Genomic DNA, 24,530 nt, shown 5'->3' on the forward strand with positions numbered 1-24,530 from the left:
CAGCAACTTCTTGCTTGACATGCCTCCAAAGGCAAGGGAAACAAAAGCAAAAATGAACTATTGGGACTTCATCAAGATAAAAAGCTTCTGCACAGCAAAGGAAACAGTCAACAAAACTAAAAGGCAACCTATGGAATGGAGGAAGATATTTGCAAATGACATATCAGATAAAGGGCTAGTATCCAAGATCTATAAAGAACTTATCAAACTCAACACCCAAAAAACAAATAATCCAGTCAAGAAATGGGCAGAAGACAGTGAACAGACATTTCTCCAAAGAAGACGTAGAAATGACAAAAAGACACATGAAAAAATGCTCAACATCACCAGCCATCAGGGAAATACAAATCAAAACCACAGTGAGATACCACCTTAAACCAGTGAGAATGGCTAAAATGAACAAGTCAGGAAACAACAAATGTTGATGAGGATGTGGAGAAAGGGGAACCCTCTTATAGTGTTGGTGGGAATGCAAGCTGGTACAGTCACTCTGGAAAACAGTATGGCAGTTCCTCAAGAAGCTAAAAATAGAGCTACCTATGAACCAGCAATTGCACTAGTAGGTATTTATCCCAAAGATACAAAGGTAGTGATCTGAAGGGGCACCTGTACCCCAATGTTTATAGCAGCAATGTCCACAATAGCCAAACTGTGGAAAAAGACGAGATGTCCATTGACGGATGAATGGATAAAGAATATGTGGTTTATCTCTACAATGGAATATTACTCAGTCATCAAAAAGGATGAAATCATACCATTAATATTGACATGGAGGGAACAGGAGGGTATAACACTGAGCGAAATAAGTCAATCAGAGAAAGACAATTATTTATGGTTTCACTCATACATGGAATAGAAGAAACAGTGCAGAGGATCATAGGGGAAGGGAGGGAAAATGGAGTGGGAAGAAACCAGAGAGAGAGATGAACCATGACAGACTCTTAACTCTAGGAAACAAATTCAGGGTTGCTGGAGGGGAGATGGGTGGGGGGATGGGGTAACTGGGTGATGGGCAGTAAGGAGGGCTCGTGATGTGATGAGCACTGGGTGTGATATACAACTGATGAATCACTGAACTCTACCTCTGAAACTAATGATGTACCATATGCTGGCTAATTGAATTTAAATAAAAAATAAAATAAAATACAGCCAACTTTGAGTGGGAGGTTTGTTTTTAAATGAAGTAGGTATGCTTTAGTGCATGTGATGTTTAGACTTTAGAGGCCCTTTTTGTTTCCTCCTAGAGCCATGGGGGTGTTCCAAAGGACTAATTTTCTGAGATAAATGATGGCCTGATAGGAGAGGTAGGACTGCATGGTCTAGGCTGATTTCTGCTTGGTTTCTTTCACTAACTCTCTGGGCTTTGGGATCACACTTGAAGGCACACTCTTAGTTGAAACCATACTTTGCTCCAAATTCCCAGTCACATTTTTCCTTGCCTCCAGAGCCTACCTTCTTTTCTCGGGCATCTGGACCGAGTCCCACCTGTTGTTTGGTTCCTGGGTGTTCCTAACCCACCTGCATCTGAGCTTGCCTGTTCCCCTCCTGCAAGTCCCAAACTGTTTTCCATTTTCGACGAAGATTTATGTTGGCTAAATATTGGCACAAGCAAGTCATAAATGTGGCATGTTCACAAACACCGTAGCAGATCGCTGAGCAGATGTTCTAACATTGACAAGTCGGTTTTCGCTTATGGGCGCTTTCAGTGACACCTGCTTTCATCGGTGGTATGCTGATCTGTTCTTGGAAGAAGAGCGTTACGCTCCAGTTCAATGTTTCTCAGACTCAGCGGCACAGTTAGCACCACCTGGGGAGCATTTGCAAATCCCAGTGCTCAGGCCAACCACTAGACCAGTTCATTCAGACGCTCTGGCCGTGGCGCTCAGGCTTCAGTGGTTTTTAAAACTCTGCAGGTGATTCCAGGCACGGGTGAGAACTTGTTCCCGAGTCTAGTGCTTCTCAGACTGTCCTGCGCATAAGAATCGCTAGAGGGGCTCGCTAACATGCAGCTGATTCAAGAAGGCTTCCTGGGCCTGGGCTTCTGCATGTCTAACAAACACCCAGGTACCGTAGATGCTGCTACTAATCTAGAGACCGCCCTTGGAACAGCAGGGCAAGTCAGTCCTAGTGTCTGTTCATCAGTACAAATAATTTTCCAGAAAGCGTAAGTCCTCTTGAGTTTGTGATTATTTCAACATTTGTCCACTGTTCCCCTAAATCTTGCTCCTTCCCTATTGCTCTGCCCATACTCTGCGGCCATACTGTTATGGCAAAGGGATTTCACTATTGATCTCGATTCGGTATTTTCCTCCAGAGAGCGATTCTCCTGAAAACAACCCATGCAAGAGAATAGAAGAGTCATCTTGCTAAACCGAAGCAGATTTTCCTGTGGATCTTATTTTTCTGTTGATGCACAAAGCTCATTGAGCACAAGGACATGTCCTCTAGGCTAAGCAAACTCTGAACACCGTGTGATTTAGCAAACGATAGTAACCCCTTATCTCGGTTATTACTACTCCAAATAGGTTAGTCACAAGCACTGTGTCTTCAGTTGAGAGAAATCATTAATGACAGCAAAAGGACTGGGGGAAAGCACAAAATAAAAAAAGTAATTTTCAGTTTTCAGAATTGGCTAAGAAGGCCTCTGTATCACAGTGCCTTGGAAAATGTAATTTCCTGGCCAATATCCTACTGGCTCTGTTTGTCAAGCCGTTGTCTGCGGGTCCAGGGCCATGGACTTATCCTCGGGAATTTGTAACTTTCCTAGTGGGCTTTTAAAATCTGTGTTTACTGCTTGCTGGTAATAACTTAAAAACGAATGTAAAGCATATTAAATCATCACGACGACCAAGGGCTAGCACACGATTTCAACACCTACATTTGTGTCTCTATTTATAATTGTATATATGCCAGAGAGCCGTATTTTAATTGTTGCAAGCCAATGATAAAAGAATAGAGAACAGAGGGAGGTAGGTTTAATACAAAAGTCATGCGCGTTAGCCAAGAGAAGTCCCGATTGTTTGATAGGGAGTCTTACAAACTGAAGTTTCTCAGTTTTGGATAGAGAAACGTTATAACAGAACTAAAAAGTCACATCATATTTGACACATGCTGTAACACAAAAGAAACCACATTATAGCAATCAGGACCATTTTTTACATTGACTGTGGCCATTTCATCCCAGCAAAAGAACATCATCTATTACACTAAATCAGGAACATGCATTCGTTGGCACATTCTCAGCTTGGATTTTACTGGTATTTAGTTTTACATTTTTGTTTTGGTTGTGCAGTTGCTCCAAAACTAGAAGCATTATAGTCTGAAATTTGTACATATTCGAGCTGCTTTCTAATGTTAACAACTGAAGTCATTACCAGGACGATTTTCTGTCCTTTAAGAAGGTTTTGCATTTACTTATTTAGAAACACAGTCTTAGAACATATTCATTCCTAGTGCCATGTTAAATTCTGTTCGCATTTTCTAAAATATCATAGTGGCCACACTGTAGCGTTACGCTCTCCATTGCAAGGCACGATTAAGGGGATCCTGTTGGGAACGGAAGCGGAGCTCCTAGATCACTTTTTTACATTTGCTGCAAACATTGTAACAGACATTTTCCAGGGAAAGACTTCCCTGCTTGGAAGTAATGCCTGCGGATGACATTTGCAGGCTGGAGGATTGTGGAGGGTCCGATAAGACAAGTCATGGGTGAGTAACATTGGGCCCACGAGAGAGCCCGGTGATACCTATGATTGGAGGGAAAATCAAGTGCTTACGGGCTGTTGGGCCTCTGGCTGTCCACTCCCTGATGGGTGGCCGAGAGGCTGCACGGCTGCCGAGGGTTGGATGTCCCCTTTGGGCAACTGTTGACTGCCTTCTGAGAGGGAGTAAGACTGGCTCTGAGGATTCAAAAAAGAAATACATAAAAATGCTAGACCACTCACACAAGCCAGCTGCCTCATGGGGATGACTCTCAGAAGATGAAACGTCTTCCTAAACTGCTATGGCTTTGGTATCCTGAGAAGAGATACTGAATGGCGGGCTCTTGGCTAGCGAAAAAATAATAATAATAATTATCTCCAGAGGATTTGAAATTTGACACCTCCCCAAAGAAGTTATTTGTAGGCTTGTAACCACTGAGGGCAAGTTTAATTTATAGCAAAGGAGAAAACCTTATAAACAAGGTTATAGTATAGAGAATTTTGGAGTTTTACTCTCTTTGTTCCTAGTTTACACAGAATAGGTCATTCTTGCTGTGGGGAGCTAAAGGAGGTGCAGTAAGACCTTATTAAAATGTTTAGATAAATATTTTTCAATATTAAAAAAACCAAGAGTTAACTCTGCCCTGCCTTGTGCATCGCTGATTCCAAATGGCAGTATTTGAGCGAGTTTTTAGTCATTCATAGTTTAGAGACACAGTATTCACACGGGCCTAGACATTTCAGAAAACAACAACAACAACAAACAAGTGTTAAGTGCATTCCTTAGATATCTGCAAAGACCTGAATGTTTGATGCTGCTTAGGAATAATACTGGAATAGTTTCACCTTTCAGCCCAAGTTATATACAGCCTTGTAGGACTACTTTTACGTTGGCCTGTGGATATTTGCAACCTGAACCTGTCTTTCCCACAAAACTCGATGGGCACAGTTGGTGGGGTTTTGTGCAACTTTGCCACAACTAACAGCTTTAGTCATACGCTCCTCAAATGCCTATTACCCACTTGCTCTGTGCCGGCCACTGTTTACTGTCTCATTTTAAATACATCTCTTTAGCCCCTCCTAAGAGATTTTTGGCTAATGGAAAAAAAGTATATTGCAAGTGCATTTTAAAAGCACGGTATGCTGTTGTGAAAACCAACAATAAAGAGTAATCACAATGATAACTATGAAAGTATCGATCGTGCTTTCATAGTTTAAACTTCTCCACATGCTAACTAAAACGAAAACTTTGACTCCCAAAGGCAATAAATACTTACATGACGATTGCCCATTTTCGTTTTTCGAAGACAGTTGTTCTGTATTTCATTAAGAGATCAGTTCTCTCCTACAGGCTAAGTTTATAATAGTTTTCCCAGGACGTAATATCTCTTGAGTTTAATAAGTAACTTTTGGCATTGAATTTGAATACATTGTTGGGGATGGGTAGGGAGTGGTAACCGCTACCAATGAGCTTAACCTTCCCAAGCTGTCTTTCTAGGCCATCTTTTCAAAATAAAATACTTACTCATGCATCAAGTACAGGCTTAAGTTGAAAAGCTTATTCTCAATTAAACCTGTCTCACTTCTGGATTGTTGAGTCACTATTTTTTTATTTTGGGAATTTATTTAAAATTTTATACCTTGAAGTAATAAAAGCATTAACCAAACAAGACTGAAAAATCTTATTGTTTTACTTACATCACTATTACGCAGAATCCTTTTGAGTGTGACATTGAGTGATGCCAACATGATCTTTATAACCTAGCTAGTTTTTAAATTGAAAAAGTAATGTGTGCAGATGGTCTTTTTTTTTTTCCCTTAATAGTGTGAAAAGGTACTGTGAAAAGTAAGCCTACTGATCTCCTCGGCCCTCCTGCCAGCGGTTTCTTTTCTTTAATGTTTTTTTATTATATTATGTTAGTCACCATACAGTACATCCCCGGTTTCTGATGTAAGGCTCGATGATTCATTAGTTGCGTATAACACCCAGTGCACCACGCAATACGTGCCCTCCTTAATACCCATCACCGGTCTATCCCATTCCCCCACCCTCTCCCCTCTGCGGCCCTCAGTTTGTTTCCCAGAGTCCAGTCTCTCATGCGGTTTCTTGACGGTTTGCACACATAGCCTTCTCTGCCTGTCTCTCTATTCCTCTGTCTCTCTGTTTATCTGTTTTCCTTCCTCCCTCCCCCCTCCCTCCCTCCCTTTCTACTTTCCTTCCTTCCTTCTTTCCTTCCTTCCCTGGCCTGCTTTTTTTGTTTTGTTTTGTTTTATTGCCAACAAATGGGTTCGTTTTCTTTTCTATTGCTTTTATGCTTCCTGCACTAAAGAGATATATGACACTGGCACGTTTCTTTTCCAGGCGCCACATAGTAGTCACCTATGAATACGAACCAAACCTTATGTCATCAGTCCACTATTGGTGACCATTCAAGATCATTTAGGGTTTTTTTTTTTTTTTTTTTTTTTTTTTTTTTTTTTTTTTTTTTTTTTTTTTTTGCCTTTTGTGCGGCTGTCTTCATTTACATGTCTTTGCCTGTGTGTGCATGTTTACCTGTAGAGTAAGATCTCAGGATGCAATTGCTGGTCAAAGAGAACATGGTATGTGTTGTAAGGAGCACTAGCTATTATACAAGACTGATGAATCACAGGCCTGTACCCCTGAAACAAATAATACATTATATGTTAATTAATTGAATTTAAGTCAAAAAATTTTTTTTAAAAAGAGTATATGCATTTATGATTCTGGTGGGGCTCCTGGGTGGCTCAGTTGGTTAAGCGTCTGCTTTGGCTCAGGTCAAGGGAGCCTGCTTCACCCTCTCCCTCTTCCCCTCCCCCTGTTTGTCTTCTCTCTCTCTCTCAAATAAATAAATAAAATCTTTTAAAAAATTCTGATAGATCTTGCCTGGTTGTTCTCTGCACAGCTGTCAGAATGCGGAACTACTCAATGTCCAGCTGACCCACGAGCCTGGATTTCTTTCTTTCTTTCTTTCTTTCTTTCTTTCTTTCTTTCTTTCTTTCTTTCTTTCTTTCTCTTTCTTCTTTCTTCTTTCTTTCTTTCTTTCTTTCTCTCTCTTTCTTCTTTCTTTCTTTCTTTCTTTCTTTCTTTCTCTCGCTCTCTCTCTCTCTCTCTCTCTCTCTTTCTTTCTTTCTCTCTTTTTGAGCCTGACTTTCAAAAGGTGGAATGTATATCCCCCTACAATGATATGCCAGGGCTCGTTTTTTCTACAAAGTGGCCACACTAAATACTATGAACGTTTTTCATTTCTGCCAATTTCAAAGGTGAAAAATGGTTATCTCTGTGTTTAATTTACATTCCTTTCTTTTGACATTCTTAACGTTATACATCCCATCCCTTAAAGGTCGTTTGCATGAATTTTCTGTGGTCTGCTTATGTCTTTTATTTTTGTTTTGAGTTATTAGTCTCTTCATTGTTTATTGTAACGACACTTTATAATAAGATCTGGGCCTTTGTCAAATGTAACAATTATTTCCCCCCAATTTGTTTTGTCTTTTGTTTCTGTTTGAATGTGTTCTGAACACGTATGTGTGAGTACAGAAAGTATTAGGTTTTTGGGGCGCCTGGGTGGCTCAGTCATTAAGCGTCTGCCTTTGGCTCAGGGCGTGATCCCAGGGTCCTGGGATCGAGCCCCACATCAGGCTCCTCCTCTGGGAGCCTGCTTCTTCCTCTCCCACTCCCCCTGCTTGTATTCCCTCTCTCACTGGCTGTCTCTCTCTCTCTGTCAAATAAATAAATAAATTCCTTTAAAAAAAAAAGAGAGAGTGTTAGGTTTTATGGATATATTGGCTTGCTTAGAGAAACTTCTCTACATTAAGATGATTCAGACTTCTTTTTTTTTTAAGATTTTATTTATTTATTTGAGACAGAGACAGAGATAGTGAGAGACAGCACAAGCAGGGAGGAGAGGGAGAAGCAGGGTCCCCACTGGGCAGGGAGCCCAATGGGGGACTCGATCCCAGGACCCTGGGATCATTGACCTGAGCACTGAAAGAGCCACCTAGGCACCCCGATGATTCAGACTTCTTATACATTTTCTTCAAGTTTTTTAATGGCTTCTTTTTTATTTATATACTTTTAAATTTTTATTATTTTTTTAAGTAGGCTCTATGCCCAGTGTGGAGCCTCATGCAGGGCTTGAACTCACGGGCCTAAGATCAAGACCAGAACTAAGAACAAGAGTTGGATGCTTGACCGATTGAGCCACCCAGGTGCCCCAGAATGGCTTCATTTTTAAAGGCATACCTCTTTGATCCATTTGGAATTGATTTGCATCAAGTATAGGCTTGCAATGGTTTCAGCTTTAATTTGAGTTATTCCAAAGATCCTAGATAATTATTAAAGAATATATCTTTCCTCATCTGGTCCAAGAGTCCATCTTTATTTTACGCTAATTCTTATGCAACATAATATTAAAATTCTCATGGGTTCATTAAATTCTGAATGTATATATTCGCTCTTCTGTTCTTTAACATTTATCTCTTGAATGCCTTGGATGTGCTAATTTCTAGGACTACAACAATGAATAAGATAGATTCAAATTTTCTCTTCCTAGAATGTAGTCAAGTGTACAAGAAATAAACCATTACAAATTGTTGTACAGCCTGTAAAGAAAACCAGCAGGATGCTATGATCGAGGTGAACGTGTGTGTGTGTGTGTGTGTGTGTGTGTGTGTGTGTGTGTGTGATTTACTTTAAGCAGTGGTAAAGTTCTTCAAGGAGATAACATTTAAGATGTGAACCAAAGGATGAGAAGGAGCCCATCATTTGAAAAAATAAAGTGTTCCAAATCAGATACTCTGTTTGTGCTGAGGCTCAGAAATTGGAAACAACTTCGCTAACTGGAGGAAAAGAAAGATGATCAAAGAAGCCAGAATATATCGTGTGCCAGGTGGGAGGACGGGTGCAGGAGGTGAGCAAGACAAAACTCTCCTCCAGGAATTTGCAGTGGAATGGGGTTTGGGGGATGACAAGAAGACATAAATTAACAACGAATGCTTTGACCGTTCTCTAGGATCTTGGCCTTTAGTATCTAATTTGGGCTCTATAGGTCTCTGCCTTCTCCTAGCCCCAGACTTTTCAGGGCCAAGTTCTCCTGCCCCACATCTGTGCTGGTTTGGAACCACCCTTTGTGCCACTAACCCGTCCTAGAAGGCTTGATCAGTGAAGTCTTCCTTCCTTTCTTCCTCTCCCACCCCAGGCTGTTGAAGCTCAAAGTTCAGGAGAAGCAGGGCAATTTGATGTGTTGTATGGAAAGTAGAGATAAGTTCTGTTCAAAGGCTCACAGGAAATGCATACAGAAGAGATATAATTTATGGCTCCAGGGAGGTGAGACAGAAAGCTTAGAAGACAAGTGAGAGGTTAACGCACCTTTTTATTTTTCGAGATCACCACCACCGTAAACACCTCTTGGTAATTTCACTTTGCACGTGGTCGAGTTCGGATCTGGTTGGAACAGAGCTGTTTCTAGTGTGACCTCCTCTCTGCTTCCCCAGCTGGATGGATCCAGAGGACGCTGGCTACAATAATTCCAAGCAATAGCAGTAGGAGGAAGGAAGGGGAATTCCTGTGACCCCAGGTCATTTCTGGGAGGCTGTCATGGTTGGAGGAGAGGAGAGGAAAGAAGAGGGAGGGAGGGCACAGAACGGTGAGGGGAGGGTTTTTTTGTATCATCTTAACTATTTAGTGATTCTAACTTATTATAGGTGCTGCCTCATATTTTTCTCTACTAGACTGTGCCTGTTTATTTACTTCTCTTGGACTTTGATAGTTCTCAAAGTGGTGATGCCAGCCAGAGCCCTAATCTCCTTCTAACCTTATGAGTCTCAATAGCAATTCATAGATTGATCTTGCCAAAGAAGAGTCTTCTCCTTCTGTACCACCCACCAAGGTTAAGTTTCTAACACTTCTTAAAAATGTCATTTATACATCTCTTATGGGTTAAATTGTATCCCCCAGAGGACATGGTGAGGTCCTAATCCTCAGTACCTGTAACTTTATTTGGAAATAGAGTTTCAGTGGATGTAACCAAGTTAAGTTGAGATCATTAGAATGGGCCTGAACCCATAACAACTGGTGTATTTCTAAGAAGAGGAAAACAGCATGTGAAGACATAGGCTCACAGGGAGAAGGCCATGTGATGAGGCTAATCAATTTTCAAGGGCAGAGATAGGCTTATTGCTTGACAAATCCCCACAGTGTCTGCGTACAACGGCTACTTAATAGCAGCTGTTATTAAGACAAAAAGACTGACATCTACAGGAAATGATTACAGTTGCTAACAACAACTATATTTCTTTTTTTTTTTTAAGATTTTATTTATTTATTTGACAGAAAGGGAGACAGCCAGCGAGAGAGGGAACACAAGCAGGGGGGTGGGAGAGGAAGAAGCAGGCTCCCAGCAGAGCAGGGAGCCCGATGCGGGGCTCGATCCCAGGACCCTGGAATCACGCCCTGAGCCAAAGGCAGACACTTAATGACTGAGCCACCAGGAGCCCCAACAACTATATTTCCATACTCTATACTTTTCCAATAGTAAAAACCCCGAGAGCAACACATCATCATGCAAGCATAAAAATTAAACTCTCATGGTTCAAAAAGCTTTCTTAACTCAGTGATTGGTTCACTAGTACTTGTATGTTTGCCACATGCAAGATACCATGCTAGGCTCGGAGCATATGAAAAATCTAGGACATAGCTCCTACCTCTGTCCGGTTAGGTGTTTATGCTCCAGTTGGGGAAATGAAACATCCACATAAGAAAGAACACTTTGATTTAATATAACATTTTGTAGCAGAAAAACCATAGCACTGGGAGAGCAAAGACCTGGGTTTTGGGCTGGTCTCTGCTACAACTTAGGAGTGTGCTCATAGTAAAGTCACATTCTCTCCAGTTCTTGGGTTTCTACCATAAAAATGTAAGGGTTGAACTTCATCTCCATGTTTACTTCCAGACCTAAAATACTATGAATAATTTGGATTTAGGAAGACATATTGGGACTCTTTTGGTTACAAGTGACTAACAACCGGACTCATAATCACTTAAGCAAACAAGGAATTTATTGGCTCACATAATTGGAAAAGATAGTTAGCTTCAGGCATAGCAGGATCTAGCCACTCAAAATATATTCCCAGAATAGATGGTCTCTCTCCACTTCTTAGTTCTGCTTTCTCACTTCTCAAAGGGATCCCTCTTCTCAGGGGCAAGATGGCTGCTGGTGATTCCCCATTTTCATCCTTACAATTCCAAGACTAGTGCAAAGAAAATGAGAGCTTTCCTTTCCCCCAAATCCAAATACACATCCTGATCCAAATCTCTGGTGGCAGTTGGGACTCATACTTTCTCTGAACTGACCACCATAGCTGGGGGGACATAGTGAGGACTGGATTTCACGTCACCTCTAGAGTTGAGAGAGGCGTCAACCCCACCAAAACCATGTGGGTGGTCTGAGAGTGGGGGAAGGGGTGGGCACCCAGAGAAAACTAGAATGCTTTTAATAAAAGAAGGGCGAATGGATGGTAGGCTGGCCAAAACAAGACATGTCCACTGCAGAGGGTAAAAGGAGCAGCGCACAGGAAGTAAGAGGAGAGAATGAAAGGGAAAGGGGAGAGAGATCCTGAGGATGGGAAGAGTAGGAGGAAACAGTGGCCCAGAGTATTTTGGACCCACTGAGAGTATGGGAACTGACCTTGGAGCCGTCAAAAGAGGAGCAAAGTGCCCCTCCCTGGAGTTTTGACTTCTGGTCCAGCTTGCTGCACTCCCTTGCGGGCAACAAGCCTGTGGTTGGCCACTGCCACGGTCACATTCAACTGCAGCCCACGCACCCGTGCAGCGACACCTTTCCGCCAGCTCCATCCTGTGGGCTTTGTCCTGGAAACTTTGCTTCGGTGCCGGCTGGTGGACGGGGCTCCACTGTCCGTCCTTCTGTGGAGATGAACCAGTGCTTTTGGTCTACACCGCAGGGTTTCAGTGCTTTTGGTCTACACTGCAGGGTTTCAGATCCCAGCATTCATTCATTAACACGGGTGTCATTTGCTACATACGGAGTGTTATAACCCTGTGCCGAGCACCATGGGGCAGAAGAAAGGAAGGTAAAAAATAGGGTGCTTGCCCTCCAAGAACGTAATGTTTCTTTGTAGGGAATAAGATATTAAAAAGAACAGGCAGGAGGAGGAAGAGGTGCTGGGCTCCGCCGAGAAGTCAGGGATGGAGCCGTTTGGGGTTCCGTCCACATGGACAGATGGTAGAGTGTTGAGATGTGTGCAGGCAGAAGGAACGGAACAAGACCATCCAAGAACTCGAAAGGTTCATCAGAGAAAGTGAGAAAACACACAGGAGATACAACAACTGAGTGTGTGGCATCGCTGGATGCAGGTCCGTCCCCCAGGTCAGCCCTCACCCTACGGCTTACACACTCTCACCCCAGAGCAGGGCTTCCCACGGACAGTGACGGCCTCCTCTTCACCTCTGTACATCTGAGTCTTGTGTGGCACTTGTCACGTGGAAGGCACGCCGCTGACTTCACACTTACATCGTGTCTTTGTTGAGTGAGTGGCCAAGAGCAATGGATTCTTTAGAAAGCTGCCTGTCATAGGCCAGATTTTGTGGTAACCATCTCCAAGGGACATAAACATTTCTTGGGCAGGAATTTAGTTCATGTGAATCTTCCGTAAATAAATCATCTGGCTGGAAAGTGTGTGTGTGTGTGTGTGTGTGTGTGTGTGTACACACGTTTTTCTCACTCTCAGCCAATTCAGGGTAGGAAGATGAACAAGGATGTGCATGTGAATGACCCTGCAATTCTTTATTTGTTTCCCATTACCATCCTTTTAAAGGAGATTCATTAGCACATTTTAATGCACTACTTACTTATTTATTGAGTGTCTGCTATGTGCCAGGTGCTCTGCTGGACACTGGGGATTGGTGGTGACAAGTGTGGGCCCTGGTGGAACTTACCTTCTATTGCAGAAACATAAACGAGTACACAGACACAAACAACAGAGTGACAGGTTGCTAGGAGTGTGGGGCTGTGACGGGAATAAACGGGGTGATTGGAAGTGAGCAAGTGGGGAGGCCAGTGGTGATGGGGCAGGAAGGGACAGTCTGTGTGAGGAGGGACCTAGACGAAGCATTTGAAGAACTAGGGGAGGCAGTTTAGGGAGAGAAAGGAGGCCCCCAGGTAGAAAGGCTTTAGTCCATTTGAATGGTAGAAAAGATGGCGGCTGGAGGGTGGGGGAGAGTGAGATGCTAGTGGGGAGGGGGTGGAAGCAGATCCAGCTGAGCCTTGTAGGCGTTTTGTGAGGGGGTGGGATTCGGAGGACATTCGTAGAGAAGCATGACATCACTAAAGAATTTGAGATGACAGCATGGCAGGATCTGAGTGAGGGTCTCACAGTTCCCTCTACCTGTGTGGGCTACGACGGACTTAAGGGGATAGAGTGGAAGAGCAGAAACAGGGTATGAGCCTTTCACAGTGGAGCAGGTGAGACAAGCAGGTGGCTTGGATGCAGATGGGGGGTGTAGAGATTTGGAAGTAGAGCCAAGAGGACTTGTTGGCGGGTTGACTTTTGGATGAAGTCAAAGGAGAATCAGGGGTGCCTCTTTCAGATTTGAGGCTCAAACTCTTGGGTGGAGGCAGTGCCAATCACTGCAGCAGCAGGAAGAGATCTGGGAGCAGGGGGGGCAGGACTCTTGGCTTGGATCTTGTTAGTGCGAGATGTTTATTAGCCACGGAGATGTCAAGCCAGCAGCTGGGAACATATGCGTGGTGCCTGGGTGAGAGACTTATGACTTTGGAGTTATAAGCACACACGTAAGTCGTGAGCCAGGTGGAGACTCCTGAGAGTGTGAGGATAGAGAAGGGAAATGCAGAGAAGGAAGGAGAAGAGAAGAGAAGGCCCAGGATCGAGGCTTAGGTGCGCCAACGCTTACCTGCTCGGCAGAGAAAGGGAGGGGAGACATCAAAGGAGACAGAAGGAGCCCGGAATAAGAGCAGAGCAAAGTCAGAAGAACGTGATGTCTAGAAAGGCAAGAGGGTGTTTCAAGAAGGAAGGTAGTTAACTATGCTGAATGCATCTGAGAGAAATAAGAAGCCAACAAAGTGTCTAAAATATCTTTTACTTGTACAAATTAACCTTACAGGTTTTCAGGAATATACATATCACACGAGCAGAAGCAATCTTTTCTCAGATACTTATATTTTTTAATGACTACTTAATAATAAATTCTTCAAAAAATAAATAATAAATTCTTACTAATTAAATTTTTGAAGATTAGTAAATTTCATTTGGTTTGTGTAAAGAGATTTGATTCCAGTCAGACTCGGCCTGGTTGGGTTGCGGTAGAGAAGGTAGTTGCTCACAAGGTCACTCCAAGGACACTGATGTCTCCTTGGCCACCTCGTCCGCAAGGCACTCGGTGCTGTCCTGCTTCTCTGTAGTAAGCTGATGCCTGGACAGTCCTTTTGTTTTTCTGGGCTTCCATTTTTATAGCTGTGAAGCGAGGGGGTTAGACCAGTACCTCGTAAAGTCCCTTCCATCTTAAGATGACTTTGATTCTGAGATTCCACGTAGGACCGTTTATTTGGTCCTTTTTTACTGAAATGAATTAACATCAATAAAAATTGTTTTGTTGTTGTTCCAAAAATTTGCTAGGTTGTTAGCATTGCCGGTGTTCATGTGCAAAAGAGTATTTTTATTGCCTTTTTTTTCTAAAGATTTTATTTATTTATTTGACAGAGACAGCCAGCGAGAGAGGGAACACAAGCAGGGGGAGTGGGAGAGGAAGAAGCAGGCTCCCAGCAGAGGAGCCTGACGTGGGGCTCGATCCCAGAACGCCAGATCACGCCCTGAGCTGAAGGCAGATGCTTAACGACTGAGCCACCCAGGCGCCCCAAGAGTATTTTTATTTCTGACTTTTCATTTCATGATTCTGAGAAAAGCCGTGTCAGTAGCAAGAGGCAAGATCCGCATTCCCAGACTCCTATCACTTTTACGGCATCTGAAAGCCTGTTCCATGTTAGAAATCAAATTTTACTTTATAAGGGTACACATGACTAAGATACCTAAGATAGGAGTTCTTTGCCTTCCACACCTCCCCCCTGCCCCCCTTTTTGGCTCTATTTTGCTGGCTGACTTCAAGACCTGAACTTTTATAAAGAAGATACGCACTGAAAATTATTTGTCCAGAGGCCCTTCGCTCTCTCAAGGACCACAACATGTGTGGGCTCCCTCAGGGGCGTTACAAGCTTTACTTGATGATAAACACATGGCAACAGGTAGACTACTGCAGTTCCATAAAAAATCATTTTCAGCCTGCATTTCAGATCTCCTGAATATTCCTGAACTATCTTTAAATAAAGGCTGTAGAAAATTGCGGTGTAAGTCATGCATAGCAATAATGGATAAATAATTAATAGAACAGGAAACTAATAACTCACCTGCTGACCAATATGCCATAGAAAACGTTGTTGCCAAAGGGTGAAGTGATAAAGGTTATGCATCACTTTTTAATGGATAACTAAGGCTTCCTAACCCTTCCTAAGAGTCAAGACTACTTTTGGAGATAGAATTCTCGAAGTAACAAGAGTGCCAAGCGTTACAAGGAATTTAATTATTAATTAGGCACAGAGACTTATTTTATTTATCATAACTTAGTTTTTAAAATTCCTTTTCATTCTACTCATATTTATCAGCCCCCTGAGAAGAGCAAGTTGAAATTTTGCATTTCACTTCTGGGGTACATATTAAATGGCTAGAAAACATGAAACCTTTTAAGTTATCAGTGAGTGGAGATATCTAGCTGGGTGCTATGTACCCGAAAGATGTTGACTAGCTAGCTGAGAAAACAAGCACACAGACAAAATAATTATGTGCTAAGTAGATGCACAAAATAAACAGTGATAAGAATCGAAAAAGACACTCCCCCCCCCGCTAGCAAATATAAAAATCCCATATGGATTTTTTCTAATCTTTTTCTATGTAATAATATTCTTCTGTCCTTAATTCAGTGTCATCTGGGAAATTCTAGGGGCTGGAGGGAGCCCTGCTGGGGCAAGTATTTAAAAGTAATTACTACAGGGGCGCCTGGGTGGCACAGCGGTTAAGCGTCTGCCTTCGGCTCAGGGTGTGATCCCGGCGTTCTGGGATCGAGCCCCACATCAGGCTCCTCCGCTGGGAGCCTGCTTCTTCCACTCCCACTCCCCCTGCTTGTGTTCCCTCTCTCACTGGCTATCTCTATCTCTGTCAAATAAATAAATAAAAAATCTTTAAAAAAAATAAATAAAAGTAATTACTACAGTAAAGACTATTAAAAAGAACATTTTTGTCTGAAAGGATACACAAAAACCTTCTTGTAGAAAAATCAACTGCATTGTTTAGGCATGTGGATATCACTCACCGTTGACAAGAGTGAAATCCCAGGTGCCTAATTATAGATATCATACACACTGCAGATTTTTTTAATTTGGTAGAATTTTGTCTACAGCAAGTAGCCAAGGTGACACTGTACCGTGGTACCTGAAGAGAGTCTAGGCCCCTGAGGGGCCCGTGGGGACTGCAATGGAGAGGAAGGCCGGAAGTCAGCACACCTTGGGTGGGAAAGTGTGCTGATTAATTTGATGTGTTGGCTGGACCGGGCTAACGAGGTGCCCAGATGGCTAGCAAAACGTGATTTCTGGGTGTGTCTGGGAGGGTGTTTCTGGAAGAGATGAGCATTTGAGTCAGTAGACTTGAGAAAAGATCCGCCATCATTGACGTGAGGGGGCATCAGCCAATCTGTTGCGTGTAGACTAGGAAGGGAAAAGGAAGGGCCAATTTCTGCTCTCTCTTCCTGAGCTGGGATGTCCATCTTCTCCTGCCCTTGGACAGGGGTGCTCCCATTTCTCAGACCTTCGGATTTGGACTGAATTACAGTCCTGGCTTTCTTGAGTCTCTAGCTTCCTGAGGGCAGATTGTGGGACATCTTGGCCTCCACAACTGCGTGAGCCAATTAATACACTAACTAACTAACTAACTAACTAACTAACTAACCCTAGTAGTCAGTGATAGGTATATCTTCTATGAGTTCTGTTTTCTTGGAGAACTCTAAGATGTGAAGTTTTTGCCAATGCTACAGTACTGAGTTGAATCATGGTTTTGGTATTTAAAGGTATTACCAGCCACCCCCATGTCTCATTCCACTGGACGGCACTAGATGTTTTATAAATGTCCGCTGGACCAAAGCAAACTCACCTCCGTCCCTACTGTGTGCTGAGCACTGTGCAAATGCTGATGATAAAGGTGATGAAGAGGTTACTGGTGTCGCTGAGCGCACCACTGTGGAAGAGACACGTAAGCATTACTTTATACAGTGAGGAAAGTGCTACGTGAAGGCTGTCCTCCTGGGAGGCCGGTGTGCACCTGGACACTAAATCTTTTTCTTTTTGAGGGGTGATACAGAGTTTATGGAGTTCGATTTTTCTCTTTACAACAGAGATCGCATCTACATACTATTTTGTTAGTCTACATGGGTACCTTAAACCGAAAAGTCGAAACCTAAAAGGGTTTAGACTTACTATGAATGGGCTCAGTCGTACAGAAACACATTCACACCCTCATACTAATTGTCTTAAAACAGTAGTGCATTTATGATATTCTTTCTATAGAGCCAACTTTGACTAATAACCACCAGTTTCAAAGATCGGTCTGATTTTGAAGGTGAACCAAGATACACGCCGTATGATTCTAAAATCTATTTTAGCCTTTTTGTACAGTTGGTATCTTAGGGGACTACAGTGTATGTTTTTTAAAAGGACACTGGCGAGGGGCACCATCTGGTGTTAACTTTAACCACAGCTGATTTCCTCCTTCTCCCCACAGAAACCTTTGGCTGAGAGTTCTCCAGCATGAAGACTGAAAGGACCCACTGATACTCTGGCACCATGGAGGTAACAGAAGCAGGCCCCAGCCCTCCTTGGTTCTCCCACACTATGCCACCTGCAAATGGTTCCAAAACTAGAACACATACCGCCATACTTAAAAATTTAGGGGACATGGCGAGTCAGCTAGAATAGGCGAAAAGAAAGTCGTAGGTGGGTGGGGAAGCGGGTGGGCCCGTGAAAAGCCCCCTGCTCTGTCCGACCCTTGTGTACGTGTGCTTTAACTAAATGAACTCAGGAGGCCACCAACAGCAGTAGACCTGCTCAAATCAGAACCTTTCAAATCAGAACAAGACTGAAAAGCTCAGGCTTGCGTTTTCGACTACGCGGAGGCTCTGCCGGTGCTGAGGAGCTCCTGAGCAGGACCTCGACTCCTGCACAATGGGATGCGTGCACGTAGCTCGGCCAGCAGCTGGACAGCTGCCACTGCCAGCACTGCCCAAGTAAGACACACCAGGATTTCTCGTAGCTTCTTTACGACTAGAGCCTGTATCCCTCGGCACAGAGGTTGGAGGGGTGGGCCAGCCTGCCATGTAAGCTGCTGGCGGTCCCTCTGCACAGCTACGAGGGACACTCTGGTTTTTGGTTTCTTTGAACTGGTCTGAGTAGCTGTGAGCTCCATGGCACTGCAGCTGTCTCTGTACATAACCACCCGCCTGGGTCGCAACATCCGTGTTGGTCCCCGTGTAGGTCTCACACACTTTCTGAATGCCGCCATCACCCTCATGTTCCACCTTTGCTCTGTAAACGTATCCCCAACCCATGACAACAACTTCTGTGACAAAACCCAAGAGCAGGCTGATGACAAACATGGCAGGTCCGCAGCGGCTGTCTGGGATTGCGGCACGGCAGCCAAGTAGCCCAATAAGGAAAAGCAGGGCTCCTACAGGATGATCGCGATAGCAGGGATGAGGGTGTACCCATCTTCAAAGAGGGGGTCGTGGTCATCATGAATGAGAAAGACATGGGCTCCCACGTGGCATAACATGCCGGCTGCCCCCCAGAAGATGAGGTGGGGAAACACCAGCATGGACCTGGAGGGGGTGTTGCCGCACTGGCCCATGATGCCGGCAGCCCGCTGGGAACCGCACAGCCTGCAGGGCGCTCACTGCAGCAGCCCCCCAGTCCCCCCTCCTCGGGGAGCCCTTGGGCAGCCCCAGCCCTGGCGAGCACCAACACTCCTGGTTTGGGGGAGTCACTGGCTCAGGGCTCTGATTTTGGCCAATGGGAGGCTGAAGACAGACAGGAGCCAACAGATTCCTCACTCCTTTGCTCCCCCCGACCCCCGTAATGGTTTCAAGGTGCAGTAGCTTCATACTGGCTCTTGAGAGGCATCGCATAGGACTACGCAACTCACTGCGTTCCTGAGAAGCTGTAGGCTGTTCAGGAACATGGTACTTTAGATTCGCTTTCTGGCCTTTCCTACCTTACTTTGTTTCCCCTTCTTAGTGTCCTGGGATTGTACCCCCAGTAGAGGGCTAGCTTGTGCTTTATCCATCTGTTTGCTAGAGAATTGGGGTGAACACATTGTCTTTGAAAGGTCTGGAATATTACCCCTTGGTGCTCTGGGTGACCTAATCTAAGATGAATGAGTAAGGGAAGAAGGAAAGGGAGAGGAAACCAGGAGAGGCCTCCAGAAGGAAGTGACCTTCGCACCGAGCTTAGAAGGAAAAGTAGGGTACCATCAGGGAAAGTGGGGTTCATAAAGGAAGATAAAACAACATGAGCAAAAGTACAGAGACATGGAATGGTGTTATAGTCAGGGACTGAAGTTTCTCCTTGGAAGGCTACTAAGAAATCTAGAAGTTTTGAAGCCTTGCACATGAAAAAATGTTCAAAATCATTAGCCATCAGGGAAACTCAAATCAAAACCACACTGAGATACCACCTTCACCAGTTAGAATGGTAAAAATTGACAAGGCAGGAAACAACAAATGTTGGAGAGGAAGTGGAGAAAGGGGATCCCTCCTACATTGTTGGTGGGAATGCAAGTTGGTACAGCCACTCTGGAAAACAGTGTGGAGGTACCTAAAAAAGTTAAAAATTGTGCTACCTTATGATCCAGCAATTGCTCTACTGGGTATTTACCCCAAAGATACAGACGTAGTGAAGAGAAGGGCCCTATGCACCCCAATGTTCATAGCAGCAATGTCCACAATAGCTAAATCGTGGAAGGAGCCGAGATGCCCTTCAACAGATGACTGGATTACGAAGATATGGTCCATATATACAATGGAATATTACTCAGCTATCAAAAAGAACGATTTCTCAACATTTGCTACAACATGGACGGGACTGGAGGAGATAATGCTAAGCAAAATAAGTCAAACAGAGAAAGACAATTATCATATGGTTTCACTCATTTATGGAACATAAGAAGTAGGAAGATCAGTAGGAGAAGGAAGGGAAGAAGAAAGGGGGGGGTAAACAGAAGGAGGAATGAACTATGAGAGACTATGGACTCTGGGAAACAAACTGAGGGCTTCAGAGGGGGGTGGGTGGGGGATTGGGATAGACCGGTGATGGGTATTAAGGAGGACACGTATTGCATGGTGCACTGGGTATTATACGCAAGTAATGAATCATGGAACTTTACATCAAAAACTGGGGATGTACTGTACTGTGACTAACATAATATAATAAAAAATATTATTATTAAAAATAAAGAATTATACCAACTTAAAAAAAATGAAGTCTTGCTAATATTGGTTACTTATTATTATTACTACTACTTAGTGATGCTTAAAAGTAATCATTTTAAGGAATAATGTTATTAAGTGATATGCACCTAATAATACTATTATTAATACTTAATAATACCTTTTATATTAATAATTATTAATACTTAATAATAGAATTATTAAATATAATAGTATCATTAAGTAATAATACTATTAAGAATGATATTATTATTTAATCTTATTAGCTACTTGAAGTCTTACTAATGTTGTAGGGGTAGAGAGAAGGTACCTTCACTTCTCCCCCAATAAACCTTGCACTGATGAGCCAGTAAGAGGTGAGAGTGTTGGGAAGCCCTGGACTTGGCAGAGGGCGGCCTGACAACTGAAGCCGACTCACAGGCCTGTGCCCGTCAGTGTTGCCCCGCACCAGGGGTTTTCATTTACTGTGAATGGGTTGCCCATCAGATTCACACAAAACTCTGAATTCCCTTGAAAAATCAGACCAGGTAGCACGGGGCTTGCCTCCCTACGTGGGTCTGAGCAGCAGGTGCCCGTGTTAGGTGAGGTATGGGTGTTCGGGCTGGCACAGTGCCCACCACCTCGACCGGGTTCCTGTTTCTCTAGCGTCTGAGTGTGCAATTCGGGGCAATCCTGTGATACCGGGTCATCTCGAACCAGTGAGAACACTTTTGGTCACCTTCACCTGCTAGGGCTGGATGCGCCCATAGCCCTGGGAGCTTATCTTGTGCGGACTGAGACCACGGACACCGTGCCTGCAGCTTCTGGTCACCAGCTGTTGATCCAGACCCAGGCACGAGCAAGTCTGACTGCGGAAGCTGAAGGCACATGCTCACGCCTTAACCGCAGAGGCAGCTGGGAAGGAGACTATTTGGCATTTATAGCTTCTCTGATGGGAGGTGGGCTCTGCCTCCTAGTAAGATCCATAAGACGTTTAGACATTCAGCAGCCAAATGAATGAGACCAGTCTACAAGAAAGGGGTTGGCCCTCTAATGGTGGCATGTCTACCAGGGGAGCACACGAGATGATCTTATGTGGAACACACGTGAAAAACTTTGTTTTGATAGCATTGCATTATTTTATGTGTATCAGGACAATACAACGAAGACATGAAACCTGCGAATGACACAAAAAGTTTATTGTGTGAAGCATGACAATTTAGAAAAAGATCTCAAGAAAGTAGTAGTTTCAATGATACTTGGAAATAATAGTTATTGTTTAAATGACTGAACTTTTGGAAATTGGTCTAGATAAATGCAAGTTCTAAATTTCCCTTTGTTCCAAGTGTTAATAATAATAATAATAATAATACAAAAATACATTTATTTAGGGGTGCCTGGGTGGCTCAGTCAGTTAAGCGGCTGCCTTCAGCTCAGGTCATGATCCCAGGGGTCCTGGGATCGAGCCCTGTGCCCGGCTCTCTGCTCAGTGGGGAGTCTGCTTCTCCCTCTTCCTCTGCCTGCCGCTCCCCCCGCTCATGCTCTCTCTCTGTCAAATAAATAAAGAAGATCTTAAAAAATACATTTATTTAGTGCTGTGGGCCAGACCCTAGTCTAGCACTTCATATTTGTTTGTTTCCTTAAACATTACATCAGCTTTAGGAGGTAGGTACTATTATTTTCCCCAGTTTTACAGATGGGGAACTTAAGGCACAAAGTAGTTAAACAACCAGAGGTCACTCAGTAAATAGTCAAATGAGATTTGAATACTCTCTCCCTGACAACTGTATCATCAGGGTGAACGTGGATTCCTATACAATGATTGCACTGAAAATCTTCACAACCGTGGGATTTACAATCTGAAATTTGGGGGTGAATGCTTTTAGAGTACTTGCTTTTGTGCCAAGTGTTTGTCGTCTAGGGGACATTTCTCAACTTTGGCATTATTGACATCTTGGGCCACATAATTCTGTGTGTGTGTTCGTGTGTATGCGTGTGTGCGTGTGTGTGTGTGTGCGTGTGTGCGTGTGTGTGTGGGGGGGGCTGTTCTATGCATGTTAGGACAACATTCCTGGCCTCTACCCACTAGATCCCAGGAGCATCTTCTCCAGCCATGACAACCAAAAATGTCTCCAGAAATTGCCAGATGTCCCCTGAGGACAAAGTTGCCCCTGGTTGAGAACTTCTGGTCTAGAGAATTCTGAAGTCTCTCAGTGAGGAGCCCAGAAATCATTACCAGCAGGAGGCAATGAGATGACTAAGCAGCTCTGGTATGTTCTCCTGCACGTCCCTGCACAGTATCATGTCCTGCTTTGTTAATAGGTGTGTCTAATTTCTCATATCGGAAACAAATACACGGTACCAGCTTGTACCAGCTATCGTTTTTAATGCCACGTGTGATAAACCTTTGTGTTTTACTCACAAAATGAACAACCAGCTTCTTATTTTTCTAGAATCCAGGGGCTGTAAACTTGGCAGAAAGTACAAGTGATCTCAATCTCTTTAAACATTTCTTTCCTTGACTTGGTGTTTGGAATTCTATGAGGGGGGTTTTCTCTGAAAAGAGGACAGATTATAAACTAGGTCCCTTTGTTTATTCATACTTTATTGATTTACTTGCTGGGTATTTTTTGTGTAATTTTTTGTGCATTAGTATTTTAAATATGAAGATCGATTTTATGATTATGATATAGTAATATATCATAAAACATTGAAGAGCTGAGGAAGGACAACTCTTCTCTCAAATGGGGCTTTCTGGTCATTAAATCACTGACATCAAGTTTTAGCAAGAGCATCACTCGATCCTTTTTATTTTAATGTGTTCTGGCCTCCATGGTATCTTCCATATCATCCCTTGCCGGCCAAAACACCTCCCCTCCAATCCCTTAGGATCTGTTTAGGCAAAAACACTACCTCCTCTGTGATGCCTCCAGAATCCTTAATCAAAAGAGCCACTTCCTTCCACTAGACACTTTATCATCTTATGCTCATCATTGTGTTCTCCTTTATGTTCCATCAAATTAAGTACCTGGATTCGCAACCCTACACGACGGCAAATCATTTAAGGGAAAGCATCATGCTTTATTCACCTCTATCCCCAAATACTTAGCATAGTTCTTTGCACATAGAAAGCACTTAGGATATTTTTCTTGAAAGAATGTATCCTTGTGTTAAATTAATATTTCTCTAGAATTGAAAATCAATATTTGGCAGCAAGACAAAATCAATTGCTAACTCTATTTCTGTTGTTGGGCTGCAAGAATCAGGAGGGTGGATAAGATCTGGGTGTGGAGTCTTCCCATCTCCTTCCTTTATTTACAGAGTGAGAGATTTTCCTCTGGGATTTTCTTCAGTCCCAATTGTTAGCTGCTCTGCGTTTCTTTCACATTTGGGAACTAATTGCAATCTTTCACGTTAATTTCATCGATGGGATTCATGAAGCCATCTTGCCCCTTCTCCTCTTTTAGCCTGGATCAGCGTTGTCTGCCTAAAAGAATCCCACAGAAACTTAATCCTCCAAAGGATTCTCTTCGTTCCCTTAAGTATCCAGGCCCTTGGTAAGTCACAGTTTGAGTCTTCTTAGTTATTCCACTTTCTCAGTGGCCCATGGAAGCCTGCCATGCTTCCCCTCATGATAGGCTCTGTCATTGTTTGTTACCCAAGGATCTCAACGTGTGGATATTGACATTGTCCTGGAAGGCAGATCGTGAGGGACGATCCCTCCAGCTTCATCTTGCTCCTTCTTATGTTCCCATGTGCAGAAAATAAATCGTGGCTCAGATTAAAGCTGGAAGTTGTTTGGGAGTTGAAAACCTTCATACGTGACTATATAGAGAAAGAAAATGTGGCTATTTGGTTTTTGAAGTTAGACTTCATCGTCCTCATACCCTCACCCCCACTGGGTAGCGTTGAGGGTGGAGAGTGGGGCTTTAAATCTAATAAAGATGCTCTTTAGGCAGCCTCTTCCTGATAAATACAGCCATTCCACTGGGGGAATGGTTTCTATTCAGCAAATACTTAACCTTGAAGATTTCATCTTCCCCTCTGTTTCCCGTCAAGTTACGCCAGCGGTAACTAAAATAATTCAGAAAACCTTTCTCAACCAAGCCTGACTTTCAAGACTACTATCTTGCTCAGACTCAAAAATCCTATTTTTTATTTTCAGTGGTGAACCTTGAGTTTCTCTTCGCCTTTCTTTGTAATAATCCTTATCTTCTCAAAGGCAAGTGGATGATGTTGGCTTTTTAATTAATTTG

General features: G+C 43.4%; 1 protein-coding gene and 1 pseudogene across 1 annotated transcript in view; both read right to left on the reverse strand.

Moving 5' to 3' along the window:
• Positions 1–4,993, reverse strand: part of ANXA13 (annexin A13) — a 55,876-nt gene extending 50,883 nt beyond the window's left edge. The window contains exons 1-2 of the mRNA XM_008689317.2: positions 4,979–4,993; positions 3,777–3,899 (exon numbers count right to left, since the gene is read on the reverse strand). Coding sequence (XP_008687539.1) covers positions 3,777–3,899; positions 4,979–4,993 — 138 coding nt within the window. The remainder of the gene's footprint in view (positions 1–3,776; positions 3,900–4,978) is intronic.
• Positions 4,994–17,678: 12,685 nt separating this feature from the next.
• On the reverse strand, positions 17,679–19,521 carry LOC103661614 (annotated as a pseudogene).
• Positions 19,522–24,530: the final 5,009 nt, after the last annotated feature.

The sequence above is a fragment of the Ursus maritimus genome, unplaced genomic scaffold (assembly GCF_017311325.1).
Source record: "Ursus maritimus isolate PB19 unplaced genomic scaffold, ASM1731132v1 scaffold_9, whole genome shotgun sequence".
Lineage (NCBI taxonomy): Eukaryota > Metazoa > Chordata > Mammalia > Carnivora > Ursidae > Ursus > Ursus maritimus.